General features: G+C 58.6%; 3 protein-coding genes across 3 annotated transcripts in view; 2 read left to right on the forward strand and 1 right to left on the reverse strand.

Moving 5' to 3' along the window:
- NRN1L (neuritin 1 like) overlaps window positions 1-645 on the reverse strand; it is a 1,444-nt gene extending 799 nt beyond the window's left edge. The window contains exon 1 of the mRNA XM_010718028.3: window positions 483-645. Within this exon, the coding sequence (XP_010716330.1) occupies window positions 483-645 (163 nt within the window). The remainder of the gene's footprint in view (window positions 1-482) is intronic.
- EXOC3L1 (exocyst complex component 3 like 1) lies at window positions 43-8,791 on the forward strand. Its single transcript, XM_003209707.4, is given in 14 exon segments — window positions 43-686; window positions 1,524-1,684; window positions 2,553-2,772; window positions 3,043-3,081; window positions 3,084-3,702; window positions 3,789-3,906; window positions 4,099-4,224; window positions 4,450-4,550; window positions 4,885-4,995; window positions 5,114-5,243; window positions 6,251-6,373; window positions 6,643-6,798; window positions 7,034-7,158; window positions 7,630-8,791. Coding segments are annotated over 14 exon segments (2,259 nt in total). The 5' UTR covers window positions 43-643; the 3' UTR covers window positions 7,817-8,791.
- A 724-nt stretch (window positions 8,792-9,515) lies between these two features.
- Window positions 9,516-11,215, forward strand: CTRL (chymotrypsin like). The gene is made up of 7 exons (XM_010717862.2): window positions 9,516-9,613; window positions 9,731-9,834; window positions 9,921-10,000; window positions 10,146-10,227; window positions 10,308-10,488; window positions 10,624-10,757; window positions 10,939-11,215. Exons 1-7 carry the CDS (start codon window positions 9,562-9,564, stop codon window positions 11,098-11,100), a joined length of 795 nt encoding a protein of 264 aa, XP_010716164.1. The 5' UTR covers window positions 9,516-9,561; the 3' UTR covers window positions 11,101-11,215.
- The last annotated feature ends 619 nt before the right edge of the window (window positions 11,216-11,834 follow it).

Here is an 11,834-nt window from a genome sequence, read left to right on the forward strand (position 1 = left end):
GGGGCGAAGCGGGGCGGGGCGGCTTTTGCTCTGAGATTCCCAGTGCCTTTGGGGGCTGCTGCGAGCATCTGGGTTGTGCCCTCGTTTCCCTCCGAGGGCTGCAGGACGGAACTGGGGCGGTGTGCGATGTTTCAGCCCACCGCTTCTCGGGGCGGGGGATGCTCGAGCGCCCCACGCAGTGCCTCACCGTAACCCTGGGGAGGTGGTCGGTGGCCCCGGGACGTCCCGTTCCTCGTTAACCAAAGCAGCCGTGGCCAACCCGTGTCCCCAAGCCTTGCAAGCCATCACCCAGCCACCTTCCCATACCTCGTGAACGCACCAAACCCCCGCTGCGCCTCGTGGTGGGCTCACACCTCAGACAAAGCGTCAGGGATGCTCAGCTCCAGCACAAAGCAGAACCCGTGGGCACGCAGGAGCCACGGGGGGCACCCAGGGGCCCTCCCTGCACCATAGGGGCCGCGTGCCGTATGGCGGTTCTTTACGTCCGTCCTCCTTCCCCTGCTCCCCCTCCGGCCCCGACATCCTGAGCGCGTCCTCGGGAACACAATGAGCCCCTGAGGATCGCCGTGTGCCGGAGGAAACGGCCGTCGGCTTCCTCCGCTCGGCCCAGCCCCGCTCGTGTGCGCACAGCGGCGGTGAGACCATGGGCATGTCGGCGAAGGACGAGCGCTGCGCGAGCCCTACAGGTAACGGGGACGATGCAGCAGCCCCCGCGGTGCTGGGCAGGGGAGGAGGGCTGCCGCTCCGTGCTCCTTACGCTCCCCCAGTCCCTGCTTTGCCACCTTCTCCCTACGCTGCAGCCTTTCCCTCTGAGCTCCCCACCCTCCAGGGATGCACTGTTCTTCCTTAGAAGCCCCCAGCCCCAGCGGTGTCCTTGTGGGGAAACTCGGTTGGGGACAGGGTGGCATCCTCGGGGGGGTGCAGGGACCCCCAGTTCTGGAAAGGGGGGAAACGATGAAACAACAGTGAAACCGAGCCCTGGAGATGGGCTGGGTCACAGCCCTCAGCCCTTGACATGGTTTTGGACACTTTTGTTTGGACTCTTTGTGAAGACAGCCCCACGCAGCCCATCGGGTGCCTTTGGAACACCGAGGAGGCCAGGAGCCTGGGTCTGCTTCTGTCAGCACGGCAGAGCCACCACCGCCTCCAGGAGTGCCACATGGACACGCAGTGCCAGCTCTTTGTGCCACCTGCTGACTCACTGCCTGCCCAGGTGGCATGAGACCCCCTTGGGCAACCTGTCCTTGTCATGCTGGGTCACCTCAGGGTGGCACCCCGAGCTGGTGGGTTGGATGACAGCTCCTCAAGGCAGCCTGCTGTCCACTGCGTGGCCCCATCCATGGCTGTGGGATGTCAGGGAGCCCTCCCAGGATGTCTCCTTGCTGCCCTGCTGTCCAGTTTCCCATATCTGGGTGTGCTTGAACATCCGCTCACAATGGTTTCCTGTTTCTGGCCTCAGGGGCCTTTCCTGCCCTGCAAGGAGAGGCTTCGTTTTGCTCATTAACCCCTGGCTTCATCCCCAGATGAGGAGTGGCCAGAGGTGGAAAAGGCTGAGAAGTTAGCGAGAGGAGCTGCTCTGAAATGGGCTTCAGGGGTGTTCTATCGGCCTGAGAAACTGGAGGGGCTCGGGCACTACCGAAACAGAGAGACACAGAGGAACAGCTCCATCCAGTCCCGGCTGAAGGTGGGTGTTTGTCATGTCCCACCCAATGGGTGCTCACACCTCTCCAGGCACGGATCCCACCAGGGTCTTCTGCACGGAATCATCATTTTTTCCACTTCTGGGAAAAATCTCGTCCTCGGTGGGAGCCTTGACTGGCACTTAGTGGGAGAAATGCAGTTGTTTAGGTTTAGTTCTTTAGGATTTGGTACCACCCCTGCCCTACTCAAGATGAGCCTCCTCTGCCTCTATCTGTCCTTTAAAACAATGCACTGAGGGAGTTCAACACATCCCACTGTGGGACACAGTGCTCCCCATCGTGATCCCATCCCCTTCCCCATGGCTGGGAGGAGGCAGCCCCATCCCTGCCTGCAGAGCCCGCGCATGAGAAGCAGTATTTCTGCACACATAGATAAGGGATGCACACACCTCCTTGATCAGGGTGACACTGTGAACCCTTTCTGCATAACCTGAAGAACAATCAACCTAAGCAGTCCGATTGTTCTGATTTTGGAAATGGTTTTTAAAACTGAAAGGAGACATCTAGTTACTGCTCACCCTGCTGCCTTGGTAACCCCAAAGGGATGCCCTTCCTTCTCTCACCTCATGCATAGTAGCCATTGGACACCCCAAACCTCGCAAACAGTCACGTTAAACTGTGACACAGCGCACTCTGAAGGGGTGAAACGGGCCATTCCTGCTGCTAGAGCAGCCTTCTTGATGCTGTGTGTACTTGGGATCATGGTGAGTGGCGACAGCATAGTGGCAGAGGCAGATCTGAGCTTCTGGGGCTGGGGAAGGGCATGCAGGAGTGGCCTGACAGGGCTGGGGGCAAACAGTGCGAGCCTTCAAGAGCTTCTCTGCTGCCCCTCTGTCCTCTTCTGCTCCTCAGTCAACTGTGCAGTCTTACCTGGAGGGGGTGAGCACTGGGCTGGAGCAGCTGCGGTCGGCAGTCCAGGAGGTGCAGAGCGTGTGCCAGGACATGGGGGCAGCGAGGTGGGCCCTGCTCGACTGCGCAGACCGCTTCCAGGACCTCCAGCAGATGCGGGCACTGAAGGCAGAGCACGTGCAGCTGGCCTCGGTGGTCCAGGTGCTGCCCCAGCTCTTCTCAGGTACGGCACTGGCCCAGTCCATATGGACTTAGGCTGGCAGTTCGCTTGGAGTTATTCCAGTCCAATCCTGGGCTCTGCTCGAGGCTGGTGGCAAAGTCAGAGCAGGTTGTGCAGGCTTTGCCAATTGGGTTTGGCAAGTCTGTGGATGGAGATGCCCCTGCCTGCCAGCACTGTCCCCCCAGGAGCACCTTCCACTCGTGATCTCCCTCTAACCTGTGCCCATACCTCCTTCACACTCTGTGCTCAATCCTGCCATCTCTCCTCCCACAGTCCACGAGGTTTTTTCCCATACCCTGCAGCTGCTCCGTGGCAGCACCTGCTGGAGGCCCACGCAGAGCTCATGATGATGGAGCACCTCCGAGATGACATCCTTTCCCAGCTGCACCTTCGTGGGCTCTCCAGTGCCCAGGCAACTGTGCTGTCCTACTTCAGCTGTCTGCAAGAGCTCAATGAGAGCCTGGCCAAGCAGCTGTGGGGCATCGTGAGCAGCAGCCTGCAGCTGGTGCGGGAAGACCCAGTTCTCTTTGTCACCGCCATCAGGATCATTGAGCGGGAGGAGAAAATAGATGACACTCTACTCCTGGATGCCACCTTCCTGCCTCCTGGCCGCCCGAAGGGCTGGAGGCAGAAGTTTTACCACGTTCTCCAGGAGACCATCACAGCAGCTCACTTTAATGCCATCCGTATGGATGCTGAAGGTCCGGGGCTGGCCAGGCACCTCGCTGCACTGCAGAGGGACATCGTGTCCGAGCTGCGTGTGGTGAAGGACCTGATGGTCCAGTGTGTCCCAGCACACTACAACATCCTCAGTGTCTGCACTGCCACGTACCACCGGGCCCTCAGTAGCCACCTCCAGGACATCCTCCGAGAGGACCTGGACAAGCAGGCACTCTTCCTCCTCCTCGAGTGGGTGCTTCGCGCATACCCCAGGTCAGCACCCAGCCTCTGGGGACCACGGGGAGGGCAGATATAGAAACTGCAGGCAAACACAACCCTTTCCCACCTTTGCCATCCAGCCCGGAGGTGATGGGTCACCCTGACCTCCTCCCAGAAGTGGATGTTTCTTCTCTGGGCCCCCTGATCTCCCCTGAGCTTGTGGATCAGACAGAGAGGAAATACGTGGAGAAAGTCAAGGTGAGCAAGCAGGGCAGCATGTGTGCAGTGGCTGTAGGGTCCCAGGCATGGCCGTCATGCAGGCACCTGCTCTGACACTGGCAGCAGGAGCTCGTGGCATGAGGCCTGGGGCTCACTGCTGGGCAATGTGTTGGGTCTGGGGGTGCTGGTAGCTGACTTTGGGACTGGCTGTGGTGGGTATCCATCCCACAGGCGAGCGTGCTCGAGTGGATGCAGAGGACCCTGGAGGTGGAGTTCAAGGAGTGGTTCAGAGAAGAGGAACCCGAGATGGACCATCAGGGCTTCTTCCAGTCTGCCCTGCCTGTCATTGTCGTGCAGGTGTGTGCCCAGCACTGTGGTTGACCCCAGGCACTTTTGTCCCTGCTGCTTTGGTTGCTTGTCTAGGGCCACGTTGTTCTCATTATGGTTCCGAGATGTGGTCGGGCTCTTCTCTTCCCCTGTGTTCCGTGCTCTCTGGGGTGCAGCTTGGGGCAGGCTGTGCTGAGAGCACCCCAAAAGGGGCCATGGCCCCTGACTTACCTCCAGTTTCCTCTCCTTGCACAGATGCTGAGTGAGAATATCCAGGTAGCCTCCTTGATCACAGACTCTCTGCAGCAGAAGGTCTACAACATGGCCCTGGAGGAGCTCGAGGCTTTTCTGGGACGGTCAGTGGAGCCCCTCCCACCCCTGCCCATCTTTGCAGACCCTGGGCCCCCACAGCACAGCCTTTCTACCATGGGGCTGTGTCCCAGCTCCTGGGGGCCACCGGATTCCAGGGCCTGTTGCCCCAAGCACCTCTCTGGTGGTGCTGAGCCCTGCTCTGGTCCTGGTCCCTGAGGGGTGCAGAGCGGATCCAGCTGTCCTATGTTGCCCAAGAACAGGCCACTGCCAGTTTGGCAGCAGTGAGCTGGGAGGTTATGGGATGTGGCAGCATCCCAGTTCTGGGCATTTGTGGCAGGAGCTCTGCCTGCCCATCACGGATCACTGGCTGTGTTGCAGCCTGAGGGAAGTCCTTGTGCAGTGTGGGAAGGAGCACCAGAAGGATCGGACCGTACCCAAGCACTATGTTTCCTATCTCCTGGCCATGCTCAACAACAACCTGGCTCTCAGGTAATGCATGGCTCATGGCTGCCTCTCAGAATAACCCCACTATCATAAGGAAGCCACAAGTTCTCCATCCTCTTGCACTTCCTGGGAGGGTCCCCTCCCTTCTCTCTCTGTCTCCTAGCTCCTCTATCCCTTCTCTGCACCCCAATGCTGCCTGCAGAGAAGTCCCTGCATCTCTCCGGGCTGCTCTGGACAAGATGCAGAAGAAAGCCTGCCAGCTGCTGCTGGAGGAGCTGCTCCTTGACTTACAGGTATGTTTATCTACAGCCCAAGGCTGCTGGGGATGCAAAGACCCCTCCCCAGCAAGAACAGCACTATTGCTACTCTGTCTATTCCTGCCTAGCTTTAGGCCATGTGCTCCATGCTAGCGAGCAGCATTCAGCCAGCTATCATCCTTCAAACACAGCTCCCAGACCTTGATAATCTATCACCAGCCTGCCAGCACCACCCGGTATCACCATGGCATATGGCCCCAAACCCACCGACTGACAAGGCTGGGGAGGCACAGCCCACCTGGGCTCCTTTGCACTCCTTTTCTGTGGCTCTTTTGTGGCACAGAACCAAGGGGAGAGCATATCCGTGCAGAGGATACAAACCCATGTGTGACTGCCCGAGTCGTTTCCTGCCAGCATAGTCAAATTTAGCTTTCCTGGAGCAAATCTGGAAAAACTAATGGCATTGCTATTTAGGGCTGGAAGGTGAATGCCATGGAAACAAAGGAGCAGCTAAAGGGTGAAACACTCACAGGCTGCCTGGAGACTGCCACGCTACAGAGAGACTGTGCCTTTAGGCAGGAAGGTGCTGCCTACAAGGACAGCAGGGGAGGAAGAGCCCCCAGCCAAAAACATGTTGTGTCTACACAGGAAAAGGAGCAGAAATTAAAACTGCATCAGGGCAGGCCAAAAGCAAGTGTGTGAGGAGCAGCTTGCTGCTCCAGACCTCAGGTGCTGGCTGTGATGCAGTGCCCAGCAGTGGCAGTGAAGCTCCGTGGCCCAGGTAAAGCCCCAAAACACTGACCTGTAGGCATCAGGAAGACCCAGGAATGTCAGTCCTCGTGTTTCCCATCCATTTCCTGATGTAGACCACTGTTTTATGTTGGCTTTTGCCAAGCAGGGCCCTCTGGTAGCAATAGGCTTCAGTGAGCTGCCAGGCTGCAGGAGGGCAGGTGCTATGGGATGCCGTGCCCCTCTTCAGCTGGGAACTGCTACAAGAGCAGTGCAGTGCAAGGCACCTTATGCTCCTCCTGTGCTCCTTTCAGCCCTTCTACGTGCAGCTGCCTTCCCGCAAGTGGCTCTCTGGGTCCCAGCTGGTCAACAGCATGTGTGAAGTGATCGACAAATACACAAAGGACTTCTCCCACGTCAGGAAGCCCGCCTTCACGGTACAACTGCTGCAGGGCTTCCCTCTGACGGGCTGCTGGTTTGCAGGATGAGGGTGTTGGGCAGTTGGTTGCTGTGCTCAGGATACAGCCCAAAGGGTGCCGGGAGGGGAATAGAGATCTGCTGGAGGGCCCATATCCTCCACAGCATCCCGCGGGGCACCATCGCACAGATTTGCCCCAAATTCAGATGCCTTTCTGCCTGCTTTCCCTTCTGGGCAATTCACGGCCAACCCCCAGAGCTAACAGCTTTCTTCTGCCCTGGTGCTCAGCTCCTGCTGATGGAGAGCGAGCTCCTGGTGGCGAGCCAATACCTGAGGGCGCTCATGCAGAAGAAGATGGTGTGCAAGAGCAAGGAGGAGAGGGGCCAGTTCTGTGACCGCCTGCTGCAGGACGCCACGCAGCTCCGGGAGCTCTTCTGCAGCCTGGTGAGGGATGCCTGAATGTGGTGGGGAGTTGGGGTTGGGCTGTGAGAGAGGAGCACTGCACAAGCCCTGGGGTAGCCCCATAGCGAGGTGAGCGCAAGGAGCTATGAGCTGTTCCTGCAGCCCGCAGCAGATGGAGAATTGCATCAGCCCGTGAACAGCTGTTACACTTAGGGTAGTTATGAGGCCAAGATGGGAGGGAACTGGGAGCTCACCCACATCACAATCTCCTTCTCAGGGCCTGGACAGGAGCCAGCAGAGCCTGGAGGCCGTGTTTGCTCTGCGGGAGCTGATCTGCCTCAAAGATCCAGCGCTACTCAGCCTGGAGGTGCTGGGCTTCATCACCAAGTACCCCGATGCCAGGTAGGAAGCCCAGCTCAGCTCACCTGGGACTGGGTATGACTGCTCTGAGGAGCCAGGCTTGGGCTGGAGAGCACGCAGAAACCTGGGCTCCCTCCTTTGTGAGGTTTCTTTTTGCCATGACCCAGATTTGAGGGATTCCGGCAAAAACTCAGTGACAAAGATGTGAAGGGAAAAGCAGTCCTGCTATGGTGCTCACTCGTCCATATTTAGTCATCAAAAGGGTGAGAAGTCATGAATCACCTAATCGGAAATGTCAGAATTGACCAAAACCCATGAAATGCCAAGATGAAAACTTTAAAAGTTTTATGGGGTTACTTTCAAGCCGATTAAAAAAATCAGCTGGCTTGAAGTTCCAGCTCTCCCCAGCCTCAGCTTGTCTGGATCATGGGAGGTTTGAGGGACATGAGCAGGGCTGCAGGGGATGATGCTGTGAGTCAGCTGCTCCCAGCTCACCTCCTGCTCTCTGCCCAGCGATGAGCACATCTCCACTTTGCTGGACCTCCGGGGTGACATCTCCAAGGATGTGAGACACGTGGTGCTGGAAATGATGGCACAGAACCCCCAGCCTCTGCCCGAGGGCTACCGGCCCATCTTCAGCACCATCCTGGTCCCTGCACCTGAGCTGCCCTTCTGCCTGCGCAAGGCCAAGTGTGCCTGAGACATCCCACTGCCTGCAACAGCCCTGCTTCCCACTGCCCCACCGATGTATGGACCGAACAGGACGGCTCCAAGGCTGTGTGTGGGGAAAATGGAGATGATGCACGGCATCCCCACACCTTGCCCTGTGTTGGGACAGTCTGGATACGTGCCATCCTGCTCTGAGCTTGCCTTGCTGAGCTGTTACCCCTCCAAGCAGACCTAGGAGACCTGGCTCAGGAATAAATCAGGGCTGTTTACGTCTAGCTTACTGCCTGGAGGAGAAAGAGGATCAACAGAGTGAAGGAGAGGGGGCTACAGCTGGGGTGAGGCCAAATCTCTGTGGGGCTGCAGCAATTCCTGGTGCATCCATACAGCCAGAGCGACCTGTACATTGGTTCTTTTCTCACCACAGCTCCAAAACTGGAGCACTACTAGACCCAGGCTTACATGGTCTTACAGGACCAGCTGGATCCTGCATGGATCTCAGCCAGCTCACTATGGCTAAGGACCAGCGAGGAGAAGGAACACACGGAGCTCTTGCCACCAACTCTCTCCCTGCTCGCATGAAGGGACAGATCGGAGTTCTAGTGACCTGCCCAAGCTCTCTGGTCAACGTTTACAACAGCATCAAAGTCCAAGACTTCACTACTTGGGAGAATGTGAACAGAGTCTCAGCTTTCTCCATGATGGGCAGACCTCCCTGGGCACAGTCATCCTCTGCTGCTCTCCATCCCTTGGTCCTCTTCTCCTCACATGCCAGGGGAAGTTGAGGAGCAAAGCATGCTGTGTGCTCTGCTTCCTTGGAGCCACACACCTCTCTTTTGCCACCTCCTCCTGCCTGGCCTGCACTGTTGTGCCAGCCCTGCAGGCACCTTGGGCAGTGGAAGGGCTGAATTCTATGCTCTGCCACTCTTTCTGCCTTATGATGGGCCTGATCCCACTGCTGTTGTATGGCACCAATGCCAAAAATAAAGACCTGAGCTCTGCAATCGCTTACCTGTGTCCAGCCAATGTGCCTCAGGAAAGCAGGGCATGGGGAGCACAGAGCAGAGAACACATCCCTATGCTCAGCATTATTCCAGGGATGGCTCCTGGCACTCAAGTGAGCCCAGGATGGTGATGGGGGATTTGGGGGACACCAGACTACTCCCTAGCACTCAGGTGTGGGGGGCAGAGGGATCAGGCACCTGCAGGAGGGGCTCAGAGGTGATGAGATCAGGGAGAAGTCCATTGTCCTCCCTGGGGCTTGCTGCCTGCTCTCTATGGCTCCTGACTGCCTGGGAAAGCTTCTGCCTGCCCCACCTGGCCTTGGGATGTGCTCACCTGCACAGGGGTGTACCTAGGGTGGCCTTGGGCTCTGGGAACATCCAGCTGGGACAACGCCTTGCCAGGCCACCGTATCACTGCTGCATGGGGGAAGAACAGCTCTCACACAGGCCTGGAGGGACATGGCCATCTCTCACAGCCCAGGCACCAACACCCACCCCAGCCCTGCCTGTGTCCCCACCAGAGCTCAGCTATGGAAGATGCAGTGGAAAACCCACACAACTCCTTTCAGCAGCAGCCCAAGCATCACGGGTGCTTTCTGCATCACTATCCCACAGCTGCTGTCACCACTCAGGGTAGGGTGAGGTGCTAGGCTTGGCATGGCACCACTGCCCACAGCTGGGACAGGACAGGACCTTGCCCTGCCTGGCCACGAGCCACACAGCTCCCAGCTGCTATAAAGCCAGCAGCCCCGGGGCACTGCCATGTCTTCCCAGGATGGCGTTCCTGTGGGCAGTCACCTGTCTGGCCCTGGCCAGCACCGTTTCAGGTAAGCCCAACGCTGGGCAGGTGTCCTCCGTGTCCTCCTGCAAAGTGCTGGCAGGTCCTCGGGGTGCAGGAGATGCCTGTGGGCACGAGCCTTGAGCCCTCCCGTGCTCCTCCATAGGCTGCGGGGTGCCCCTGATCAGCCCCTCGGTGCAGTACAGCGAGAGGATCATCAATGGGCAGAACGCGGTGTCCGGCTCCTGGCCTTGGCAGGTGTCCCTGCAGGTACATCCCTGTCCCACTCCCATGCGTGGGCTGCTGTGCGGGTACCCCCTGCCCACCCCCAGCTCCTCCTCTTCCTTTCCTCCCAGACCCGCTCAGGATCCCACTTCTGCGGCGGTTCTCTGATCAACGCGAACTGGGTGGTCACAGCTGCCCACTGCGAGTTCAAGTAAGGAGCGATGCCCTCCGCACCCCACCGGGGACACCGGATGGGCACGGGCTCAAGGCTCACTGGGCACAGCCCCGAGGGCACCGAGCAGCCCACCACTCCCTCTCGGTGGTGCTGCAGGACCCCCAACCCCTCTGTCTTGCAGCCCATTTTCCCACGTCGTCGTCCTTGGGGAATACAACCTCGGCTCCCAGACTGAGTCTGTCCAGGTGAAGACCGTGTCGAAGGTGAGTGGGGTGGCTGTAGCTCTGGGAGGGCACTGCAGCTCTGCCCCATGGCCAGGACGAAGTGCTTGTGCCCTCGGCAGGCCATCACCCACCCCAACTGGAACGCCTACACCCTCAACAACGACATCACGCTGCTGAAGCTCTCCTCGTCCGCCCAGCTGGGCACCCGTGTGTCCCCCGTCTGCCTGGCTGCTGCCAACCTGGCTCTGTCCGACTCCCAGCAGTGTGTCACCACCGGCTGGGGACGCATCAGCACCACCTGTAGGTACCCTGCAGCTCTTGGGGGGCTCTTACTGTGCTGGGAGGGTGGCAGCGCATGGCTGCATCCATTGGTGTGCACATGGGGAGACGTATGTGAGTTACAGTGAGTAACACAGCTTTTTTCTCCTTCAAAAGCCAACGCTCTGGCGTCACGCCTGCAGCAGGTCTCCCTGCCCCTGGTCTCGCAGAGCCGGTGCCAGCAGTACTGGGGCACCCGCATCACCAGCGCCATGCTGTGTGCCGGGGGGGCCGGAGCCTCTTCCTGCCAGGTGAGGAGCTGAGTTCCCCCCACCCCAAGTGCCTGGAACAAGGAGGTTGCATGGGGTGTTGCACTCGGAGACTCTGAGCTCAAGCATCTTAGGGACTGGGGTGGCAGGGACCCGTTTGGAGTAAGGTCCCGGGGCTGGTAGGGATGGGGGCATCCCTAAACTGCAGCTCTCGTCCCCTCAGGGCGACTCCGGGGGTCCCCTCGTGTATCAGAGTGGGAACACCTGGACCCTGATTGGCATCGTCTCCTGGGGAAACAGCAACTGCAACGTCCACACGCCTGCTGTCTACACCCGCGTCAGCCACTTCCGAAACTGGATCGACCAAACTGTGGCCCAGGGGTAGAGCTGTGGGGAATTGCTTCGCTCCAGCAGTGCCAGCTCAGGGCTGAGCACAAAGCGAGGCTCACTTTGTTGCAGAGTAATAAAGCATGTGCTTGTGGCCAGCCCTGCTGCTTTCTTCTTGTGGTGCAGCGCAGCGCAGGAGGTGCGTAGGGTTTGAAAATGGTCTCAGCCCAGACTTTAAAGCAGTCTGGGAACGCAAACAATCAGAAGCATCCCAATTTAAGTATGAGTCCTGTATGGTGTGGGAGCAAAGGGCTGCGTTCTGGGAATGAGGGGCTGGCTCCTGGCAGCTGGAAATAGAGCTGGGCATGGGGATATGGCAGAGAGAAGGAAGACCAGGGTGTCCCAAAGCCCCAGGGCAGGTGGCAGCAAGGCCATAGGAATGGCTGGATTGTGCCTTCACTCGGCAGTACTGAAGCACAACACACCACGTGGAACAAGCATGCACTTTTTGGCTTCAGCCAGCTTCCACGTGGCTCTTAAGGTAGTCAGGGATGTGGGGATGGGGGATGTGAACAGGAGAAACCACTTTCAGTGGTTGTCTGCTGAGCACTCTGCTCACCTTCACCCCTGCTGCTGCCCTCGCCCCTCCAGCAGGATGTGGTTCACAAGGAGCTTCACTCTATTATGGGTTTTCCTATTGGTCCTAAAAAGTGAGAAACCCATCTGTGAGCAAAGCAGGGCATTTCTCCAGCCCTCGTAGCCAGGTAACAATGAAGAAGTGGCCCGAGGCAC

The sequence above is a fragment of the Meleagris gallopavo genome, chromosome 13 (assembly GCF_000146605.3).
Source record: "Meleagris gallopavo isolate NT-WF06-2002-E0010 breed Aviagen turkey brand Nicholas breeding stock chromosome 13, Turkey_5.1, whole genome shotgun sequence".
Taxonomy (NCBI): domain Eukaryota; kingdom Metazoa; phylum Chordata; class Aves; order Galliformes; family Phasianidae; genus Meleagris; species Meleagris gallopavo.

Coding starts and splice junctions, on each gene's coding strand:
- CTRL (XM_010717862.2), top strand. CDS start 9,562: ATGGCGTTCCTGTGGGCAGTCACCTGTCTGGCCCTGGCCAGCACCGTT. Junction 9,835..9,920: donor CTTGGCAGGTGTCCCTGCAG/GTACATCCCTGT, acceptor CTTTCCTCCCAG/ACCCGCTCAGGATCCCACTT. Junction 10,489..10,623: donor GGGACGCATCAGCACCACCT/GTAGGTACCCTG, acceptor CTCCTTCAAAAG/CCAACGCTCTGGCGTCACGC.